The 23,728-nt window shown below is 47.4% G+C and overlaps 2 protein-coding genes across 4 annotated transcripts in view; one reads left to right on the top strand and one right to left on the bottom strand.

Moving 5' to 3' along the window:
- Nucleotides 1-16,398, bottom strand: part of KDM2A (lysine demethylase 2A) — a 148,667-nt gene extending 132,269 nt beyond the window's left edge. Inside the window, exons 1-3 of one of the 3 annotated variants that reach the window (XM_030811304.1) lie at nucleotides 15,533-16,398; nucleotides 14,221-14,345; nucleotides 3,775-3,896 (exon numbers count right to left, since the gene is read on the bottom strand). Coding sequence is in view for 2 of the 3 variants with exons in the window: in XM_030811305.1 (XP_030667165.1) it covers nucleotides 14,221-14,262 (42 nt within the window). In the remaining variant the exon portion in view is untranslated. The remainder of the gene's footprint in view (nucleotides 1-3,774; nucleotides 3,897-14,220; nucleotides 14,346-15,532) is intronic. The other 2 variants (XM_030811305.1, XM_030811303.1) reach the window with 2 other exon arrangements.
- A 416-nt stretch (nucleotides 16,399-16,814) lies between these two features.
- On the top strand, nucleotides 16,815-23,188 carry LOC115834707 (translation initiation factor IF-2-like). The gene is made up of 2 exons (XM_030810149.1): nucleotides 16,815-18,329; nucleotides 22,825-23,188. Exon 1 carries the CDS (start codon nucleotides 17,031-17,033, stop codon nucleotides 17,880-17,882), a length of 852 nt encoding a protein of 283 aa, XP_030666009.1. The 5' UTR covers nucleotides 16,815-17,030; the 3' UTR covers nucleotides 17,883-18,329; nucleotides 22,825-23,188.
- The last annotated feature ends 540 nt before the right edge of the window (nucleotides 23,189-23,728 follow it).

Genomic DNA, 23,728 nt, shown 5'->3' with positions numbered 1-23,728 from the left:
AATGTGTGCTATTATCCATGAGATTGGGCTTTTATCTCCTACTTGCAAATATGCAGTGTGACTTTTCCTTTACCTTATCCCCCAAAAAAGGTTTCTGGCCTGGTGAAAAAGTCAGATATTAAACAAACACTTATACTAGTAATGTTAATTATAGTTACACAAAGGCAACAAAGGTAAACACAGAATACTATGAAAGTGTATGATAGGGTGAGCTATCTAGAATCTAGACTTCAGTAGTGGGTAGAAACATCAGTTCATAGTTCTACAGGGTGTACACCGTTGAATTCCAAGGGCATCTTTATTCACATAGATTAAGATATGTGAATGGCAACTTTTGGGATTATCCAACATGTAGCACTGTCCACAAATTCTGGCAACCCCAAGAATGATGATGATCAAAAGACTAAGATGGTGATGATCAAAAGACTAAGATGACAAAAAGACACAAGAGACAAAGAAGTACTTTGCAAACTATAAAACTACTATAAAACGATCACTACATTTATGAATATATATTATCTTGAGGTCACTTTCAGAAATGAGTCAGTTAGCCAGATTACTGCCTTGACAAACAAAAAAGTTCCTAACGTCTGTGATCCAGGATCTAAAGAGATGAATTAAGGCTGAGGGCCACAACCAGCTCATGAGGCAGTTTTTCAGAGTGATCATGCAGTCTTCAGCTACAGGGCAATTAAAAATATTTTAACATTTGCTCACAACAGCACCACAACTTTTATCTCACTTCCCTATCCTTCAAAGAGAGTATCAAAAGGAAATCTGCGCCAGGCGCGGTGGCTCACGCTTGTAATCCCAACACTTTTGGAGGCCGAGGCAGGTGGATCACGAGGTCAAGAGATCGAGACCATCCCGACCAACATGGTGAAACCTTTTCTCTACTAAAAATACAAAATTAGCTGGGCAGGGTGGTGCATACCTGTAATCCCAGCTACTCAGGAGGCTGAGGCAGGAGAATCACTTGAACCCAGAAGGCGGAGGTTGTGGTGAGCCGAGATCGCGCCATTGCACTCCAGCCTGGGCAACAAGAGTGAAACTCCGTCTCGGGGGAAAAAACAAGAAAATCTTATCTGCTGTAGCTTAATGATTGATGTCTAGACAGTGAATGCTTATGTTACTGAAATAAGTTGATCTTTGCATATGTTAAAAGGAGTAAAGAAAATATGCAACTGGGTTGAGAATTGTCATGACCATGAAGTTAGTTTTGTGAAAATTCAACAACAGAAAAAGGGCTTCATGCTTACTTTTGCAAAGCATGATGTGGGAAACACAATGTGAGACTGCTTTTGAGATGTTTTGTGTTAGATTTATCTAAAATTCAAGGCCAGGCGAGGTGGCCCACACTTGTAATCCCAGAATTTTGGGAGGCTGAAGCGGGTGGATCACCTGAGGTCAGAAGTTCGAGACCAGCCTAGTCAACATGGCGAAATCCTATCTCCACTAAAAATATAAAAATTAGCTGGGCATGGTGACGCATACCTGTAATCCCAGCTACTCAGGAGGTTGAGGCAGCAGAATCACTTGAACCCAAGAGGCAGAGGTTTAAGTGAGCCGAGATCGCACCACTACATTCCAGCCTCGGCAACAGATTGACTCTGTCTCAAAACTAAGTAAATAAATATTTAAAAAATAAAATTATAAAATGAATAGCAGATAATCAGGATGGAAACACGCAACCTATCTACTGGGTATTTCCCTTTATATCAGCGTTTGTCAAACTCAGACTATTGACATTCTGGACCTGTTAATTCATTGTAGTTAGGGCTGTCCTGTGCACTGCAGAATGCTTTAGCAGCATCCTTAGCCTCTACTCATTAAATACCAGTAGCACTACCCCAGTCTGACCACCAGAAATGTCCACTGCTAAATGTTTCCTTGGGGGCAAAATCATCCCCAGTTGAGAAACTGCTTTAAATAAATCTTCTAGTATCTCCAACTGTCTAAAGCCTCATCCACTCATATTCTCTCCTCACAGTTTCAAAAAGCTTTCCCCTGGTCTTCCTGGTAATCCAAGCTAAATCCCAAAGTCGACCTTAATATTTCATTTGTCTTTGCCTTAAAAGTCCTTAGAAAGCACACTGTACAACTTCGACAAGGACAGGTCAGTTTTCTTGTTTAAAACCACAGTTGGTGCCGGGCATGGTGGCTCACGCCTGTAATCCTAGCACTTTGGGAGGCCGAGGCGGGCAGATCACCTGAGATCAGGAGTTCAAGACCAGACTGGCCAACGTGGCAAAACCCTGTCTCTACTAAAAATACAAAAATTAGCCAGGTGTGGTGGTGGGAGCCTGCAATCCGAGCTACTCGAGAGGCTGAGACAGAAGAATCATTTGAACCCAGGAGACAGAGGTTACAGTGAGCAGAGACTAGGCCGCTGCACTCCAGCCTGGGCAACAGAGTAAGATTCTGTCTCAAAACAAAAAATAAAAATAGGCCAGGCACGGTGGCTCACACCTGTAATCCCAGCCCTTCGGGAGGCCAAGGCGGGTGGATCACTTGAGGTCAGGAGTTTGAGACCAGCCTGACCAACATGGTAAAACACCATCTCTACTAAAAAAACACAAAATTAGCCCAGTGTGGTGGCGCACGCCTGTAATCCCAGCTACCAGGGAGGCTGAGGCAGGAGAAGTGCTTGAACCCGGAAGGCAGAGATTGCTCTGAGCCGAGATAGCACCATTACACTCCAGCCTGGCCAACAAAAGCGAAACTCCCTCTCAAAAAATAAATAAATAAATACAAATAAAAGCACAATTGGTAAGAGACTTGATACTAAAACTCAAGGCTCAACATCCCCAATTAAGTACTCTTCTCTATCATAACATGCTGCTATCCATCAGTTACAAAGTTTAGTCAGTCCTTCACTGCCAATGTGTCTTGCTTATATCTCTTCCTTTCCATTTCTACCTATAACCTACAGCAATGGTTCTCAAAACTTATGCATGGATCAAAATCACCTGCCTTGTTAAAATGCAGATTGCTGGGCCCCAACTCCAGAGTTTCTAGTTCAGTAAGTTTGGGGTGGGGCCCAAGAATTTGCATTCTAACATGTTCCCAGACACCCAGTTAATGCTCATGCTGCTAATGAGAGACCTACACTTTGAAAACCACTGCCTTAAGATTAAGAGTTCAGGGTTCCTGTCACCTCAAAAGGTAAGCTATTTGAATATCCTTCTAGACCATTCCCTGACCTGAAACTGGAGACATTACTCCCAAAATGCCACTTTGGCCAAATCACTGTTGTATTAAAAACAAACCAGCTGGGCGCAGTGGCTCATGTCTATAATCCCAGCACTTTGGGAGGCCGAGGCAGGTGGATCATTTGAGGTCAGGAGTTCCAGACCAGCCTGGCCAATAATGGTGAAACCCCATCTCTAATAAAAATACAAAAAATTAGCCAGGCGTGGTGGTGCGTGCCTGTAATCCCAGCTACTCGGGACGCTGAGGCAGGAGAATCACTTGAACCCGGGAAGCGTAGGTTACAGTGAGCCGAGATCGTGCCATTGCACTCTAGCCTGGGCATCACAGTGAGACTCCATATCCAAAAAACAAAACTTCTAATGGCTTTGTCCGTACTTGGCTTTCAAAGTTGTTTAAAATTTCTACCCAACGTTATCAGCAGTGCCCCTCAAAAGACACCACCTACTTCAGTACTGCTCATCTATCAGAGATCCACAGAATAGGCCTTATAGTAGTAGTATAAAGCTTATGCTGTCTTTACCACCTGAAAGGCCACCCTCTTCCCTCCTCCTCTCTACCTACCTGAAGGAGGCCTTCACCAATGTATTTGCCAAAAACATTCGTTTGGTCACTATTTGCTGCCTTTTATCTTTAGGGTTTAACTTTTTACCAAGTACTCACAGACAGAGAAAAACCCCAAGAACCTAAAATTTAAAACAGAAAACAAGGATATGAGTGACATACATAAATAAAAGCCTTGATATACACACAAACTGCACAATACTGCTGTTTTAACAGATCAAGTGCAATAAGTTCAAAGTTCATGAAAAGAATGTGCCAAAGTTCATGAAAAGAATGTGCCATCTTTGTTTGAAACATAATCAAACACTGGCTATCAAATATTTATAGCTGTCTAATTCAGGATGTTAAGCAAACAGACGTTAGCAAGAAAATGTTAAAGTAGGCGGGGAGTGGTGGCTCATGCCTGTAATCTCAGCATTCTGGGAGGCCAAGGCAAGTGGATCACCTGAGGTCAGGAGTTCCAGACCAGCCTGGCCAATATGGTAAAACCCCATCTCTACTAAAAATACAAAAAATTAGCCAGGCGTGGTGGCACATGCCTGTAATCCCAGCTACTAAGGAGGCTGAGGCAGGAGAATCGCCTGAACCTGGGAGGCAGAGGTTGCAGTGAGCCAAGATTGCACAACTACACTCCAACCTGGGTGACAAGAGCGAAACTCCATCTCAAAAAAAAAAGAAAAGAAAATATTACAGTAGCCTCAAAAGAGAGAAAGTACTCAGCCTACACACAGTGGAGTAAGAGTGGTTATTATTATTATTATTATTTTGTTTTTTTTTTTTTTTGAGACAGAGTTTCACTCTTGTCACCCAGGCTGGAGTGCGATGGTGCGATCTCAGCTCACTGCAACCTCCACCTCCCGGGTTCACGCGATTCTCCCGCCTCAGCCTCCCGAGTAGCTGGGACTACAGGCGTGCATCACCATGCCCAGCTAATTTTGTATTTTTAGTAGAGATGGGGTTTCATCATGTTGGCCAGGCTGGTCTTGAACTCCTGACCTCAGGTGATCTGCCCGCCTCGGCCTCGCAAAGTGCTGGGATTACAGGTGTGAGCCACTGCACCCGGCCTGTTTTCTGTATAAAGTACATAAGAGACGTTGGATGGTATGAGAGAAGAAACCTGGGAGTTTGGAGTCAGGGTATCTGAGTTCAAGGTCTGGTTTCACCTCTTACCAACTCTGTGATCTTGGGCACGTCATGGCCCCTCCCTGGGCCTCTCTCTCCATAATTAAAAAAAAAAAAATCAAGGTTTAAAACGATACCATCGACCTTACAGGGTTGTTTTGAGAATTAAATAAGGTAATATATATGAAAGAACCTAGCCTACTATCTGGCATATAATAAATGTTTACTGAATTTTTACCCTTTTTGATGTGAAAGTGCAATGCAAAAATAAAGTATTATTCCAAAAGTGAGATAAACAGAGAAAATTAATGAAACCTAATCAAGGGTGTCCATTACCCCCCCCAAAATAGAAAGATACAAAGAATGTATGTCTATCTACATGATATACATAATGTATCAATTCCTCAACTTAATAACCAAAACCAAGACCTGAGAATAACACAAACATCATCGCTTGCAACTTCACAGCTTTAAGGCTGTCTAAAGGTCAGCAAAACCTAGGCACAGTTTAGGACAGGATTAGAACAGGAGAGCTTAAGGCTGGGTGTGGTGGCTCACGCCTGTAATCCCAACACTTTGGGCGGCTGAAGTGGGCGGATCACTGGAGGTCAGGAATTTGAGACCAGCCTGACCAACATGGTGAAACCCTGCCTCTACTAAAACAATACAAAAATTAGCCAGGTGGGGTGGCGGGCGCCTGTAATCTCAGCTACTAGGGAGGCTGAGGCTGAAGAATCGCTTGAACCCAGGAGGCGGTGGTTGCAGTGAGCAGAGATTGCACCATTGCACTCCAGCCTGAGTGACCACAGTGAAACTGTCTCACAAAAGAAAAAAAAAAAAAGAATAAAAGAGCTTAAAATTCAGACTAAACTTTAATTTTTTTAATTTTTTTTTTTGAGACAGAGTCTCTGTCGCCCAGGCTGAAGTGCAGTGGCACCATCTCGACTTACAGCATCCTCTGCCTCCCGAGTTCAAGTGATTCTCCTGTCTCAGCCTCCTGGGTAGCTGGGATTACAGGCATGTGCCACTACGCCCGGCTTTTTTTTTTTTTTTTTTTTTTTTTGAGATGGAGTCTCGCTCTGTCACCCAGACTGGAGTGCAGTGGTGTGATCTCGGCTCACTGCAAGCTCTGCCTCCCGGGTTCACACCATTCTCCTGCCTCAGCCTCCTGACTAGCTGGGACTACAGGCGCCCACCATCACGCCCGGCTAATTTTTTGTATTTTTAGTAGAGACGGGGTTTCACTGTGTTAGCCAGGATGGTCTCGATCTCCTCACCTTGTGATCCACCCACCTCAGCCTCCCAAAGTGCTGGGATTACAGGCGTGAGCCACCGCGCCCGGCCTACGCCCGGCTAATTTTTGTATTTTTAGTAGAGACAGGGTTTCACCATGTTGGTCAGGCTGGTCTTGAACTCCTGACGTCAAGCATTCCACTCGCCTTGGTCTCCCAAAGTGCTGGGATTACAGGCCTAAGCCACTGTACCTGGCCAGACTAAACTTTTAAAGTCAACTAGATACTTTATTATTTGTTCTAAATGGTCCAAATACCAACTATCATCAATGTGGTAGTCTGACATGTGTGCTACACATACATTTTTATTTGTTATAGTTTAGGTCTCTGTTTCTTATCTACACTGCAAGACCCAATATCCAGATATCCTCCTCATCCCTACCTGCCAAAGTGTCCTCCATTCTAATTTATTCATTTTTTTAGAGACAGGGTCTTGCTCTGTAGCCCAAGCTGGAGTGCACTGGCACAGTCATAGCTCACCACAGCCTTAAGCCCCTGGGCTCAAATGATACTTCTGCCTCAACCTCCTGAATAGCTGGGACCACAGGTGAGAGCCACTGCATCCAGAACCTCCTCCACTCTAGTGGCTTACTCCTAGCATTCAAGAAAATTGGTAGCAAAGAAGAACATATATCCAGGCTTTCAACAATATCAACAAATACTTATTCAGCACTTGCTATGTGTTAGGCCCTATTTGAAACATCTAGCACATAGCATAAACAAAAAGCCTCCACTCTCAAGAAGCTTATACTGTAGTGGAAAGCTATACACAAAGTACAGTAGTGATTAGTGCTCAGCAAAATAAAACAACAGAAAATAATAGGGCTTAAATTTAATCCTCATTCTAGGGGCCCAAAATATAGCTTGCTGTGGAAGACTGATATATAAGAATAAAAAATTAGTTCTGTCATTATCTGCATTTTTGAATCACCCAAAAATGGTCAAGTTTTTCCTACATTATTAGGAGGGAGGCCGCAACAATGAGAACAGTGTGCTCTCTACCAACACAGACTAAAGACTAAATCTCATAAAATAATTAGAAATAAACTAATTCAACAATGTAGACCACATATAATTTTTTCTAGTTAACATTGTACTTTCATACTAGAAAAAAAAAGGCTTAAAATAAATATTCTATTTTATCTAGTCCATTCTCAGTCAGAAAGATCTCAGAGTGGGAACGGGGCCAGGCACAGTGGCTCACACTTATAATCCCAGGACCAGGGGAGGCTGGAGAGGCCTCCAGGCAGGAGAGAGGATCACTTAGCCCAGGAGTTCGAGACCAGCCTGAACAACACAGTGAAAACCTGTCTCTAGAAAGATTTTAAAAATAAGCCAGGTGTGGTGGCATGTATCTGTGGTCCCAGCCACTCAGGAGGCTGAGGTAAGAGGATCACTTGGGGAGGCTGATGCTGCAATGGTAATGCCATTGCACTCCGGCCTGGGCAACAGAGCAAGATCCTGCCTTAAAAAAAAAAAAAAAAAAAAAAAAAAGGCCAGGTGTGGTGGCTCACACCTGTAATCCCAGCACTTTGGGAAGCCGAGGCAGGCAGATCGCCTGCCTGAGGTCGGGAGTTTGAAACCAGCCTGGCTAACATGGTGAAACCCCGTCTCTACCAAAAATACAAAATTAGCCAGGCATGGTGGTGCATGCCTGTAATCCCAGCCACTCAGAGGCTGAAGCAGGAGAATCGCTTGAACCCAGGAGGGGGAGGTTGCAGTGAGCCCAGGTTGCGTCACTGCACTCCAGCCTCGTCAACAAGAGCAAAACTCCATCTCAAAAAAATAAAATTAATTAATTAATTAAAAAAAGATAATCTGGTAATCGCTGCTGAATTTGGGGAGGCACTTTCAAAGGTAACCCAAGGAAAGGTGAGACTATTGCCAGAGTTTCGGTGGCCCCAGTTCCTTGCAAGAGATAAATGATTTAGCTATTTCATAATTATATGTAAGACAGGTTAACAGGATTGAATATGCAATAACATAATAACATCTTTTAGAAAAACTCTCAATTTCTTTTTATTTTTTTTGCTAGGTGAAAGTGCTAAAAACTCTAAATTTCATCAAGATTGACAAGCACACCAGGCATAGTGGCTCACACCTGTAATCCCAGCACTTTGGGAAGCCAAGGTGGATCACTTGAGTCTGGGAGTTCAAGACCAGACTGAGCAAAAAAAAAAACCAGACCAGCCTGAGCAGGGAGAGCCTGCCTTTACAGAAAAAATTAAAAATTAGCCAGGCATGGTGGCACATGCATGCCTGTAGTCCCAGCTACATGCTGAGATGGGAGGGCCACTTGAGCCAGGCAATTGAGGCTACAATGAGGTATGATCACACCACTGCACTCTAGCCTGGGCAACAGAGACCCTGTCTCCAAAAAGAAAAAGAAATACAGAAATAAATCATTTTTACCTCAGAACAACCCATCCCAGCATCAAAAGGAAGCTTCTATCCCTCCCACTTGAGTACCTTCTCAGGTATACAAACTTGCCTCAGAGATCTGGCTTTGTTCTGGCAATCTATATACAAAAGTACTAATATTTTCATTACCTAAAAAAAAATTAAGTCTTGCTTAAGAGAAGCCAAACATTGTTTATCCACCCTTGTCATTTCCTAGCTGTTCAACTCCAACACTGCAAAATATTCTAGTTCCAAGTTCCAGAAAGTGTAGCTTATGTTCCAGATCTACACATATACACCATCTTCAAAGGTGCATTTCTTTTCCACACGTAATAGGTAAATAATGAAGCTTGGCAAAAAAAAAAATTTTTTTTTTTTTTTTTTTTTTGGAAACGGAGTCTCACTCTGTCGCCCAGGCTGGAGTGCAGTGGTGTGATCTCAGCTCACTGCAACCTCCACCTCCCGGGTTCAAGCAATTCTCCTGTCTGAGCCTCCTGAGTAGCTGGGACTACAGGCGCCTGCCACCACACCCAGCTAATTTTTGTATTTTTAGTAGAGACAGGGTTTCACCTTGTTGGTCAGGCTGGTCTCAAACTCCTGACCTCAGGTGATCCACCAGCCTCAGCCTCCCAAAGTCCTGCGATCACAGGCGTAAGCAACCGCACCCAGCCAAAAAACAATCTTTGTGTGAGAAACGGGGGTCTATGTTGCCCAGACTGGTCTCGAACTCCTGGGCTCAAGGGATCCTCCTTCCTTGGCCTCCTAAAGTGCTGGGAGTATAGGCGTGAGTCACCACAACTGGCAAAAGACAATTTTTTTAAACTAGTTATTCCTTTTTTTTTTTTTTTTGAGACAGAGTTTTGCTCTTGTTCCCCAGGCTGGAGTGCAACGGCATGATCTCGGCTCAGCGCAAGCTCTGTCTCGCAGGTTCAAGCGATTCTCCTGCCTCAGCCTCCTGAGTAGCTGGGATTACAGGCATGTACCACCATGCTCGGCTAATTTTGTATTTTCAGTAAAGACGGGGTTTCTCCATGTTGTGTCAGGCTGGTCTCGATCTCCCGACCTCAGGTGATCTGCCCGCCTCAGCCTCCCAAAGTGCTGGGATTACAGGTATGAGACACTGCGCCTGGCCTTTTTTTTTTTTTTTTTTTTTTGAGGTGGAGCCTCACTCAGTCACCCATGCTGGAGTGCAATGGTGCGACCTCAGCTCACTGCAACCTCTGCCTCCAGGTTAAATGATTCTCCTGACTTAGCCTCCTGAGTAGCTGGGATTACAGGTGCCCTATACCATGCCCGGCTAATTTTTTTTTTTTTTTTTTTTGAGACGGAGTCTCACTCTGTTGCCCAGGCTGGAGTGCAGTGGCGCAATCTCTGCTCAGTGCAACCTCCACCTCCCAGGTTCAAGCGATTCTCCTGCCTCAGCCTCCCAAGTAGCTGGGATTACAGGCACGCACCACCACCCCCAGTGCCCAGCTAATTTTTGTATTTTTAGTAGAGATGGGGTTTCACCATGTTGGCCAGGCTGGTCTCAAACTCTTGACCTCAGGTGATCCTCCTGCCTAGGCCTCCCAAAGTGATGGGATTTCAGGTGTGAGCCACCACACCCAGCCCTTAACCAGTTATTTCTGATTTTTTTTTTTTTTTTTTTTTTTTTTTTTCAAAAAATGACTTGTTGGGAGGCCAAGGTGGGCAGATCGTTTGAGCCCAGGAGTTCAAGACTAGCCTTGGGAACATGGCAAAACCCCACCTCTACAAAAAATACAAAAATTAGCCAGGCATGGTGGCACAGGGCTGTAGTCCTAGCTACCTGGGAAGCTGACGTGGGAAGATCACTTGAGACCAGGATGTCAAGGCTGCAATGACCTGTGATCATGCCACTGCACTCTAGACTGGGCGACAAAGAGAGACCCCTATTAAAAAAAAAAAAAGAAAAAGAAAAAAAAAGAAAGTTCCCTCCAGGCCGGGTGCGGTGGCTCAAGCCTGTAATCCCAGCACTTTGGGAGGCCGAGGCAGGTGGATCACGAGGTCAGGAGGTCGAGACCATCCTGGCTAACATGGTGAAACCCCATCTCTACAAAAAAATACAAAAAAAAATTAGCCGGGCGTGGCGGCAGGCGCCTGTAGCCCTAGCTACTCTGGAGTATGAGGCAGGAGAATGGCGTGAATCCGGAAGGCGGAGGTTGCAGTGAGCTAAGATCGTGCCACTGCACTCCAGCCTGGGCGACTGAGCGAGACTCCGTCTCAAAAAAAAAAAAAAAAAAAAAAAAAGAAAGAAAGAAAAAGAAAGTTATCTCCAAATATATAATGATATAATGTGTCCTCTTATACAAACACTGCTAAGATAGCACATTAAACAAAAGAAAACATATGCTAGTTAAGGGTTAATGTATGCAACAAGTAGCAATCACCTTACAACTTAAAGAAAAAAAGAAAAAAAAAATCTTGCCAAGACAAAAGAGTACTTGACTCTCTTTCCCACTACTCCTCCCTACCTTGTTTTACAAAAAAAAAAAAAAAAAAAAAAAAAAGGCGGGCCAGGCGCAGTAGCTCGCACCTGTAATCCCAGCACTTTTGGGAGGCCGAGGTGGGTGATCATCTGAGGTCAGGAGTTCGACACCAGCCTGGCCAATATAGTGAAACCCCGTCTCAACTAAAAATACAAAAAAATTAGCCGGGCATGGTGGCAGGCGCCTGTAATCGCAGCTACTTGAGAGGCTGGGGCAGGAGAATCGTTTGAACCTGGGAGGCAGAGGTTGCAGTGAGCCAAGATCGTGCCACTGCACTCCAGTCTGGGTAACAGAGTGAGACTCCGTCTCCAAAGATATATATAAAAATAAAAATAAAGTGAAGCTGGGCATGGTGGCTCACACCTGTAATCCCAGCACTTAGAGAGGCCGATGTGGGTGGATCATTTGAGGTCAGGAGTTCGAGACCAGCCTGGCCAACATGGTGAAACTCCCATCTTTACTAAAAATACAAAAATTAGCTGGGTGTGGTGGTGGGCACCTGTAGTCCCAGCTACTCGGGAGGCTGAGGCAGGAGAATCACCTGAACCCGGGAGCCAGAGGTTGCAGTGAGCCCTGATGGCACCATTGCACTCCAGCCTGAGCAACAGAGCGAGACTCGGTCTCAAAGCAAACAAACAAACAACAACAAAACTCAAAAGTCCGGGTCCAGTGGCTCACGCCTGTAATCCCAGCACTTTGGGATGCCGAGACAGGCGGATCACCTGAGGTCAGGAGTTCGAGACCAGCCTGGCCAACAAGGTGAAACCCAGTCTTCACTAAAAATACAAAAATCAGCCAGGTGTGGTGGTAGGCACCTGTAATCTCAGCTACTCGGGAGGCTGACAGGAGAATCACTTGAACCCAGGAGGAAGAGGTTGCAGTAAGCAGAGATAGTGCCATTGGACACCAGCCTGGGTGACAAGAGTGAAACTCCGTCTCAAAAACAAAAAAGTTAAAAGTTTTGCTTGCTAGAAAGGCTCTTCCTTTAAAGTCTGGACTGCAAAATTCCTTAGATATCTACCTAACAACCCTAACAACTTGACATGATAAAAGTGAATTCCATATAGCAATAACTACCTGGGAAAGGAGTTTTATGGCGTCATCTCTTTTTCTGTTCCCAAAGAAAAGTTAAATTCAAGAAATGTAAAAATAAAAATAAATCCCAACGATACAACATTCTACTACGGATATGCTTAATTTCTACAAAGTTAGAGATAAAGAATTATAATCTCGGCTGGGCGCGGTGGCTCACGCTTGTAATCCCAGCACTTTGGGATGCCAAGGTGGGAGGATCGCTTGAGGCCAGGAGTTCAAGACTAGTGTGGGCAACATAGCAAGACCCTGTCACTAAGAAAAAAAAAAAAAATATCTGAAAATTAGCCTGGAATGGTGGCACACGCCTATAGTCCCAGCTACTCAGGAGGCTGGAATGGAAGATTGCTTGAGCCTAGGAATTTGAGGCTACAGTGAGTTATGATCACACCACTGAACTTCACCCTGGGCAGAGCAAGATCCTGTCTATAAAAATAAAAATAAAAGGCCAGATGCAGTGGCTCATGCCTGTAATCCCAGCACTTTGGGTGGCCGAGGCGGGCAGATCACATGGTCGGGAGATCGAGACCATCCTGGCAAACACGGTGAAACCCCATCTCTACTAAAAGTACAAAAAATTAGCCGGGTGTGGTGGCGGGTGCCTGTAGTCCCAGCTACTCAGGAGGCTGAGGCAGGAGAATGGCGTGAACCCGGGAGGCAGAGCTTGCAATGAGCAGAGATCGTGCCACTGCACTCCAGCCTGGGCAACAGAGACAGACTCTGTCTCAAAAAATAAATAAATAAAAATAAAAATAAAAAATAGGCCATGGCCAGGCACGGTGGCTCACGTCTGTAATCCCAGCACTTTGGGAGGCCAAGGTGGGTGGATCACGAGGTCAGATCGAGATCATCCTGGCCAACATGGTAAAACCCTGTTCTCTACTAAAAATACAAAAATTAGCTGGGCATGGTGGCATGTGCCTACAGTCCCAGCTACTTTCGAGGCTGAGGCAGGAGGATCACTTGAACCTGGGAGGTGGAGGCTGTGGTGAGCTCAGATCACGCCACTGCACTCCAAGCGTGGGTGACAGAGTGAGACTCGATTTCAATAAAGATAAATAAATAATAAAGAAGCCTTTTCTCAAAAAGAGTAAGGATCACTAGAAAATGTATTAGAGAATCATTCTTTTTCTCCTAAATTCAGTCTAAAATGCAGAGCCAAATAAAACCACCATAAATTCCTTTAGTAATCTTCTAGGCCTTTCAGTTCAGCAAATTTCACATACTACATACAATTCTGTGGCTTTCCTCATAGCCCATTCTTCAAACACAAATTCAAATTTTTATTAATACTGTGAGACTATTAATAAAGCTCTCTTTGGCTAAGAAAAACAAAAATTGAATTCTTAAAACTCCAATAGGGAAACCTTAAGAGGAAAGCATGGCTTAAAGGATCCAAGTGTTCATATACAGATATAAGCTAATCCTTTCAAATCATGTCTAAAATTTCTTTCAACAAGATCTATCTCACACATTCCTCCCAAAATACAGAACTTTATCAGCATCCAGTATTCTACCTACTTGTCTTCAATCAATCCCAACAACCCTTCAAAGCTACCAAAGTGTTAATTTATAAAATAAAAGAAAATAATCCATAGTTCTCCCCAGCTCAAAGTCACAAATCCTGGGACAACAAAATCTTAAAAAACGTATTGAACTATCCTTCCCCAAACAGATTTGCCCCAAAAATTTATATTCTAATCTAACTTAATCAGATGTATTACAATGTCAGTACTGTAAAATCAGGAATCTTTGTCACATTGTAATCTACAAAATCCTTTGGTATACAATGGTTTCTATAAAAGCTAAAGGCTACATATAACTCCATTTCCAAACAAGATAAATATATAAAATATAAAATATTTTTGGCCAAAAGCCAAATTCGATATTAATACACCTTTCCCCCTCCTCTGGTGCACAGAAAAGTCACCCGAAAAGTTTTAATCACAGATTCACAGTGTATTCACAACTGGAAACAAAATAGTTATCCTACTTCAAAACTGGAGGGTGTGGTGGGGGGAGAAAATACTAACCAATCTCTGGCTGTAACGAATCCTTTCTTCTTCGGGTTCCATCTCTTACTCCTCTGTTGAAATTACTGTAAAGAAACCACTCCAGGGCTGCCTTCCTCTTCCTCCTTAGGAACCAGATTGCAACACTAAAGAATAATGATACAAGCAGAAATGAGAACTCATTCTCAAACTTGTGCTTTCTGTTCACGGAAAGGAGTATTTAAGGTAAGTGTTAAAGGCTCTCTGAAAAATCAGGTTCCTCTTCATGAGTTTGGGACCTTTCTGCTCTTGGGCAAGTGGTTCCATGTCATGTTCAACATTAATCACATTACAACTGTCGGAGGCCTAGACGAAACGAGATGTTGGTTTCAGTTCCTTGTGGAAGGGCCACACCACCAGTTTCTCCCCACAGGATTACAACTAGCAAGGATCCCCTTCGTGGCAGCATCAGCAAGAAAAAAAAAAAAAAAAAGCCCAGGACTTTTATCTCCAGAGAGCTGACCAGGTGAAGCACCACTGAATTAATCCAGATCCTAACCAAATTAGTTCTCTCTCACCGGTAATCAGAAACTAAAGGAAAGAAGGGCAGACTGACTATGTAAAAACAGGACAAAAAATTAGGATTTAAATGACCCCAAAACAATTTCCCATACCCCTCCTGTAAGGCCGTGCACAATCGTCGCCTTCCTTTCTAGACTCCCCGGATCTTATTCCCAAATTCACCCTCCACCCCGACACAAGATGTGCACAACTCTGAAACAAATTTCAGAGGTGCAAATCAAGGACCAAAATTCCATCTGATCTTTTTGGATAAAGTAATAAAATAAACGATTGCATCTATGGATACGAGGAAAATACATCTTGTCCAAAAATTCAATAAAAGACCGGCCGGCGCGACGGTCAATCTGTAATACCAAGAAAGGGTTTCCTTTTTTCTAAATATTCTCGTGGATAATGGCTTCCATTGAGAACGCAGGTTCCCCCCGTTTTTGTCACTACATTACAGCCACGTTAACAGCATCCTTTCAAAACTGCTACGAGACCAGAGGACCCGATGACACAGTTTGCGAGAGCAGTTGGTGGCAGAGCCCTCCTGGAGGAAGCCCTGGCCCGAAGTCGGGAGGGAAACCGTGCTTGCACCCCCTGGGCGACGACCGCCCAGGCATGGAGCAGCCAGGGCCGGAGAGGAAAAAGGGCGAATCTCGCTGGGCTCCCCCAGGAAAAGGCGTTTCAATGGTTCACCCATCGGAAAAAGAAATAGAAACTTTGCATTCAGTCTTTGGATAACACAGTCAACCAAACTTCCAAATGATGGGGGGAGGGGGAAACTCACCGGAGATTCTGCTCTTGAGTTCTTGTCCAAGTGAGAAGTAAAAGATTCCAAAGCTGAGAGGAATAATTAAATCCCAAACGTCGTCTTCGGTTTTTCCGTGGATCAACCCAGTATCCAGAGAGGGTCAGAGCGACCAGGAAAAGGGAGCAAACAGTTGCTGAATCAAACCTCCTCCTCTGGCTTTGGAGACCGGGAGTCGGGGGCGTCAGGAGAGGGGAGCGCGACCCCACGGCGCCGAGCCCGGGGCGCCCCCGCCTCCCCCAGGCCAGCGGTCAGCAGCCCGGGCCCGAGCCCCGGGCCGGCCCCGGCCGCAGGGAGCGCCCTCCTCGCCGTGCCCTCGGCCAGCAGGAGCTGGTCGCCTCCGAGAGCAGCGGCCGATCAGCTGAGACCGGCCGGCCCGAGGCTCCCCGCGCCGCCCCGGCCCCCCGGAACGCGGGCCCCGGCCCCGGGGGGCGGACAGGGCGGGAGCGGCGCGGCGCGCCGGGATGGGGGCCCTGGCTCCCCTCGCGTCTCCCCCTCAGCTCCGGCTCCGCGCTGCGGGACGAGCCCCCGGCTACTCCCCAGTCGCAGAAGAGGGATTCCGAGGGATGGGCCCCCTGGCGTTGCCCCTCCTCCCGGAGCGCCCCCTGCCCAGGAAAGACAGAGCAGCGACAGGCCCAGCCGCTGGGAAGGTGCTCCGAGAGCCGCCGCCGCCGCCGCCGCTGCCGGGGAGGGGTGTTGTTTCCCTCACACAGGAGGAGCCGCTGAAGCAGCCGCCGCCATTTTGAACCCGTCAGACTCTCACATACACACAGCTCCTCCGAGGCGCACTGCGCAGGCGCCACTTCCCCACCCCTCCTCCAGCTCGCCTCTCCACCCCCCACCCCCTTCAGGCCTCCCTGCGCTTCTTACCGCTATCCCGGGCGCGCGTGAACGCGCACGCGTCACTCCCCTCTAACGCGGACACACCGCCGGCGCGCGCACGCGCCGATGCGTCGGCCTCGAATCGCCCGCGCCCCGCGACGCCGACGCGGCTCCCTGCGCCCCCTCGCGTCAGGCCGCCCGCCCGCCCGCCGCCCCCGCTCCCCGTCGGCGTTCTTCCAGGGCTCGGGCCCGGCCGGCTGCTCGCGCCTGCGCGCAGGGCACCGATCCTCCTCCACGCGCCCTCCCCCCACACACCCTAACACACACTTCGCCTCTGTGACCCCGCCCCTCGCGGCCAGCTGCGCCGGCCGCCCTCCCCCACCCCCCAGGGAGGGTGGTGACCCCCCCCGACCCCCCACAAAGCACATCACCCCCCTAAGCAGTGGGAGACCTGCGCCCCCTTCCCCTTCAACCGCCTTTGGCCCCAGGCGGCCCGTCACAGTCACACAACCTGAGGGCCGGGAGGCCTGGGCCAGGGCAACCGATAACCGCCTCAAAGCAGGGTCTCCCGGGGTCAGGCCGCCGGGCTGGGCCCGCGGGACCTAGGCTCCCGGTTCAGGCCTGCCCAGGGCGAGAGGGCGCAGGGAAGGGGCGCATGGCCGCCGGCTGCCCTCCCTTCGCGTGCCGGCCGGTGGGCCGAGGCCGGCTTGCCCGCCATCCCTGGGCAGGCCCCGGCGCCGCCGCCACGGGGCCCGTCTGCCCTGGGCCTGGGGGCTCCTCGGTGCAGCGGCCTGGCCCCGCCTCACCCACTGCTCGTCGCTCCGAAGGGGCAGGAAACAGGAGTAGCATGTCTGTCCTGGGCTCGGCTCCCCGGGGGAGCTGCAGGCGCTTAACAAGGGCGTCCACAGGTACCAGGCGCAGGAGCGGTCTCCGCGACGGCCCGGGGGCGGTGGCGGCCGGCGCGCCCACCGCCGGCCGGAGGCGCCCGGCGAGGTGGCCCAGGAAGCCCCCGCTCCTCGGCCACGCTCAGCTTTCCGCCGCGCCGGTGCCCCCGGCGGCCCGGGTGGGACGTGACCCCGCCCCCGGCGAGTCGGGGCGCCCCCCACGGAGGGGTGTGCGGGCCGCCCCCAGCCCCCGGCCCGACCCCGCCGCCTCGGGCCGTGGCGGGCGCGGGAGGCCCGGCCGGGAAGATGTCTCCTGTTGGTGCGCGCAGCTTCGCGCGGGGGTCAGCGACGGGGCAGCGGCCGCCCGAGCTGCGCCGGCCCTGCCCACGGACCGACTCCCGCGGCCCGACAGCTGCCCGACGGGCCAGCAGGCTCCGAACGTCGACGGAGCCCGGACGGAGGTACCCGAGCAATGCCATGCTAGCAGCCCAGCCGCGATCCGGGCATTTCCTCAGCCAATCTCTTGCTCTGGGGCCCGTTTAAATTCTAAATCCCACAAAGGACTGTGGCTGGGGCGTTACACATCGGGGTTGGCACTATTTGCTCCACTACGCCCTTGCTGAGCGGTGTCACACAAATCTTTTTCTCCCTGCCTTGGTTTCCCACTCTTTAAGCTCTGACTCCTGGAAGCAGGGAGTGGAGCAGAGAGGTAGGGCATGGAGTGAATCATATAACCTGCATAAACAGCCATCAATTCTTTCAGGAGGACGTTAGCGAGACAATTAAAATAATGATACCTTCTAATTCTATCAAGGCTTGAACTCCAAGGTAAAAGCGCTACGTAAATGCAAGGTATTATTATTTATTACCACAGGTTTTTCTGCATGCAGAACTTAGGGAGTTTGTACAGACATTCTCTGCTTTGTTTCACAACATCCTTAGGAGACAAGCTAAAGTGCCTGTTAGCGCTATATTCATTTTAAAGATAGACAACTGAAGTATAGAAAGGTTAAAGAGCTTGCATAATTACTCCAACAGCCGACTGAAACATCTCACAAACAGCAAAAAAGGTTTGTTAATAAAATATCATCCTCTTGCATTCTAGTCACTGGGAAATATTCTTTATTTTGATACCAGTTTTGTTCAGACTTCTTAGATTTTCAGAGCACTGATACGAAGAAGATAATCACAGAAACTGTATCAGATCTAAAGCCTCTTTAAATCTTTCCGACTATGGTAAAATATATTGTAAAAGCAGCAGTCTCTCACGCTGGTGCTACCAGATATGGTCCCATAGGCATCTGGCTCTCTGTAGGTATAGAAAAAGTCAGCAGCTTGTTTTGTTTGTTTTTTAAGCAGGAGAGAAAGCTTTTGCCATTGTCAGATTAAGTGTTGGGCCTTGTTGCTATTTGCAAAATAAACAGCTTTATTTCCTTCCCACTCACCCTTATAACCCAGGGAATACTTGGCGGCAAAGAGAAAGTCTCTAGGAGTAGCTCAACTTGGTCTTGCCCTTTTTCTTAACATTCAGACCCCCTTAAGTAATTAACCCTCAAGGGGGTGAGTTGCGCACCCTTGGCAAACAGATACCTCCAAGTTTAATTCAGATGGGCATGCTGGGAGAAACCTAGAAAGGCTTTAGAACAGGCCGGGCGCGGTGGCTCACGCCTGTAATCCCAGCACTTTGGGAGGCCAAGGCAGGTGGATCACCTGAGGTCAGGCGTTCAAGACCAGCCTGGCCAACATGGCAAAATCCTGTCTCTACTAAAAAAAAAAAAAAAAAACAAAATTAGCCGGGCGTGGTGGCGCACGCCTATAAGCCCAGTTACTTGGGAGGCTGAGGCAGGAGAATCACTTGAATGCAGGAGGTGGAGGTCGCAGTGAGCCGAGATGGCGCCATTGTACTCCAGCTTTGGCTACACAGTGAGACTCCATCCCCCCGCCCCCGCCCCGCAAAAAAAGGCTCTAGAACAATAATAGTAGTACTTATTTTGAATGGGACTGCCAGTAGAGCAAGATTTGTCAGATTGCAGCCAGCTCTTTTCCAGTAGAAAACCATTTGTTAACTAGTCTGCGTTGGGGGAACGGGATATTTAAACAGATATACACAATGGTTTCTCCACAGGCAGGCTTTGTTAATATTCCAGAGCAGATACACAGGGTGAGATAAGAGGTAGACAGATGGCTAGTGATTCCTCCCGCCATCACGGTGGCTCTGATTGGCAAGGACAGATCTGTGAGGCTGCTTTGCCCTAAAACAGCCATTTGCAGGGAGCATAGAGCTTGGGGGATTCCCCAAGAAGGCCACTAGAACTATAAACTCTATGGCTTCAACCCTGACAATGGTATATGGGAAGAAGGAAATAAAAATGCATTCTAGAGGCATTGAGAACAGGGTCCCTGGCTGGAATAAATTGGCACCTTAATAAGATATTAATAAATCACTGCCTTTTTGAGCAAAGCTAAGATTCAACAAATGCTGAGAGTGAAAATCCAGTAACCCTTTTCTTTTCTCTTCTTTTCTTTTTTTGGGATGGAGTTTTGCTCTTGTTGCCCAGGCTGGAGTGCAGTGGCTCAATCTCAGCTCACTGCAACCTTCACCTCCTGGGTTCAAGCAATTCTCCTGCCTCAGCCTCCAAGTAGCTGGGATTACAGGGGTCCGCCACCACGCCCGGCCCACCTATTTCTTTTGGGAAACTTTAGGGTGTGAAAAGAGAACTCTTTAGTCTGGTTAAGCTAAACTATTTCCAATTTCTCCTTAAATGTTAAGGAGGAAGTAAAGATGTCCCAAACAGTGTAGGTCTAAACTAAAATAGAGAAGTCGATTGTGAAGTTTCCCCAGGAGGTAGCATAATCGGTGGTTAAAAAGCTTTGGCCAGGCGCCGTGGCTCAACACCTGTAATTCCAGCACTTCAGGAGGCCGAGGCAGGCGGATCATGAGGTCAGGAGTTTGAGACCAGCCTGGCCAACATAGTGAAACCCCGTCTCTACTACAAATACAAAAAATAGCTAAGCATTGTGGTGCGTACCTGTAATCCCAGCTACTCGGGAGGCTGAGGCAGGAGAACCGTTTGAACCCGGGAGGCAGAGGTTGCAGGGAGCCGAGATCGCGCCATTGCACTCCAGCCTGGGCAACGGAGGGAGACTCCGTCTCAAGAAAACAAACAAAAAAAGAGGCTGAGGTGGAGGATTGCTGGAGCCCAGGATTTGGACTATGAACTGTGACTATGCCACTGCACTTCAGCCTGAGTGACAGTGAGACCCTGTCTCAAAAAAAAAAAGGGGAGGGGGAAGGTTTTAAGTAAAGATGCTTGAAGTTTTCATGTGAGTCAAGAGTTTGCATAGACCTTAAGTGTGATGACTTATTCCTCAAATCTCTTCCCCCTCCCTTTTTTTTTTTTTTTTTTTTTTTGAGACAGTCTCACTGTGTCATCCAGCCTGGAGTGCAATGGCATGATCTTGGCTCACTGCAACCTCCACCTCCCGGGTACAAGCAATTCTCCTGCCTCAGCTTCCTGAGAAGTTGGGATTACAAGCACCCGCCACCATGCCTGGCTAATTTTTGTGTTTTTGGTAGAGACGGGGTTTCACCATGTTGGCCAGGCTGGTCTCAAACTCCCTATCTCGGGTGATCCGCCCCCCTCTGCCTCCCAAAGTGCTGGGATAATAGGCATGAGCCACCACACCCGGCCCTCTTCCCTATCCTAACTCCTGGTTTCTCTCCCCAACCCCCGACCCTGGTGTCTCCGCTTTCTATTCTTCCCTCTTCCCTGACTCCAGCTGCCTCTTTCTCATCGTCACCTGCCTCCTGAAGTCTCTTTCTCTCCAGCCTTCTCTCCATCATTTGGCCCACCCCCTCCTCCATGTTCATTCTCGCTCTCCTGGCCCAGTGTCGTCTGACTGAATGGCTTTCCCACTTTCCTTTACCATCCATTCGGTGCCCTTAATCACCTCAATCCCGTGCTCTCTGATTTTATTACTTAACCATTTCCTGAACATCTCCCTCCACCCGCCCCCCACCCGGGGGGGAAAAAAGAAAAAAAGAAACAAAACTTCTAGGGTTAAAGGCTGTTGGGGGGTGATTATAAGCTTTAAGTGATAGAAAGTTTTCTTTTTTTGAGATGGAGTCTCGCTCTGTTGCCCAGGCTAGAGTGCAGTGGCGCGATCTCAGCTCACTGCAAACTCCACCTCCTGGGTTCAAGCGATTCACCTGTCTCAGCCTCCTGAGTAACTGGGATTACAGGCACCCGCCACTGCGCCCAGCTAATTTTTGTATTTTTAGTAAAGACGGGGTTTCACCATGTTGGCCAGGCTGGTCTCCAATTCCTGACCTCGTGATCCACCCACCTCGGCCTCCCAAAGTGCTGGGATTAACAGCTGTGAGCCACCGTGCCCAGCTGAAAGTTTTCTTTCTTTTTTTTCTTTTCTTTTTTTCTTTTTTTTTGAGTTTGGAACCTGAATTGATCAGGGGAAAAAAAACGAAGCAGAAATGCCCTGCAGATTCTTGGATCATCAAACATGGGTGTCACATGAGGTTCTTGCATGGAACGTGGCTGATGCTTTCCTTGGGACCATGGGACCACCACCCTCCCTGGCCCCGTGCTTCCTTGCTGCCATCTTTTCCAGGTATGTGACCTTCCGCTGTGCAGACCCACTGCTCCTGAGCGCTGGGGTAGACTTTGGCTATTGGGGCAACTGCAGCAGTGTCTGGGACCCACCTGCTCTTTAGCAGCCTTAGGCCACCCTCACTTCTCACTTCTAAAAGGGTGAGACTTCCTGCTGTGCCCAAGAGTGGAGCTCAAAGATGCAGAGCCTGTGCCTCAGCTACACCTGTGCTTGCTGGGGGAAGTTTCTGGCACCCTGGGGTTTCAGGGTCTGTTTGCGACCTTGCACTAGCTTCCCAGCTTGGGTTGGTGGTGACAGCCATACAGGGCTCCAGCCACTTCCCCAAAGGGCCAAATGCTTAAGCACTTAGACCTGTTTAGCCCCTCCCAATGAGTCTGATCTTTGTTTATCTTCTTCAAGGGCATTCACTACCTTTCATCAGTTTCTGCTAAAGCTGGTGTTCCTTCAGCCACTTTGTGAGAGGTTCTGAACCTGTCAGAACTTCAGTTCTCTTTAATAAAACAGAGTAGGCTGGGCGCGGTGACTTAAGCCTGTAATCCCAGCACTTTGGGAGACCAAGGCGGGCAAATCACCTGAAGTCAGGAGTTCAAGACCAGCCTGGGCAATATTGTGAAACCCCATCTCTACTAAAAATACAAAAATTAGCTGGGCGCGGTGGCACATGCCTGTATTCCCAGCTACTCAGGAGGCTGAGGTAGGAGAATTTCTTGAGCCTGGGAGGTGGGTGGAGGTTGCAGTGAGCAGAGATCGTGCCACTGCACTCTAGCCTGGGCAACAGAGCAAGACTCTGTCTCAAAAAAATATATATTATATATAATACATGTATACAAATATATATAATATATACAAAACATATATTTAAAACAGATATATATTATGTATATATATAATGTATATAAATAAAACAGAAATAGTGACTCCTGCCCTGTTTCCTCCTAGGATTGTTGCGGAGTGAAATGGACTAATGGACATGAATACCCTTTGGAAACTAGAAGACAACTTATTTTAGAAAGGATTTCTGAGGCCTTGCACAGTGGCTCATGCCTGTAATCCCAGCACTTTGGGAGGCCAAGGTGGGCAGATCACCTGAGGTTGGGAGTTCGAGACCAGCCTGACCAACATAGAGAAACCCTGTCTCTACTAAAAATACAAAATTAGCTGGGCATGGTGGCACATGCCTGTAATCACAGCTACTTGGGAGGCTGAGGCAGGAGAATCGCTTGAACCCGGGAGGCAGAGGTTGCAGTGACCCGAGATTGCGCTATTGCACTCCAGCCTGGACAACAAGAGTGAAACTCCATCTCAAAAAAAAGAAAAAAAAAAAGATTCCTGGTTTTCCTATTTTTTAAAATTTTTTTACTTGTTAAATTTTTTTTTTTTCCATAGAAACAGGGTCTCATTATGTTCCCCAGGCTGGTCTCGAACTCCTGGCCTCATGTGATACTCCTGCCTTGACCTCCCAAAGTGCCTGGGATTACAGGCATGAGCCACTGCACCCGGCCAGTTCTTCTATTTTAAATTTATTTTTATTTTATTGTGGTAAGAACACTTGATGTGAGATTTACTGTTTTAACAAAGTTTTAAGTGTATAATACATTTTCCAGTTTCTTTTTCTCCTACATGTAGGATTTGGGTACTTACTGAGTACACTGTGCCCAATGCTAAATTAAGTGCTTGGATAGAGAAAGGAGGTTTGAAAAATTAGAAGGCTTGGCTTTTACCTTCGAAGACTTCATATCGAAGAAAGGATACCATGAAGATGTGACATACTCGGAGAACAATCATCATTCCAATGAATTGCTGGAAGATAATTTAGACCATAAGAACTGGTCTTCAAATTGCA

The sequence above is a fragment of the Nomascus leucogenys genome, chromosome 4 (assembly GCF_006542625.1).
Source record: "Nomascus leucogenys isolate Asia chromosome 4, Asia_NLE_v1, whole genome shotgun sequence".
Taxonomy (NCBI): domain Eukaryota; kingdom Metazoa; phylum Chordata; class Mammalia; order Primates; family Hylobatidae; genus Nomascus; species Nomascus leucogenys.
This window is presented reverse-complemented; position numbering and strand designations above follow the sequence as displayed.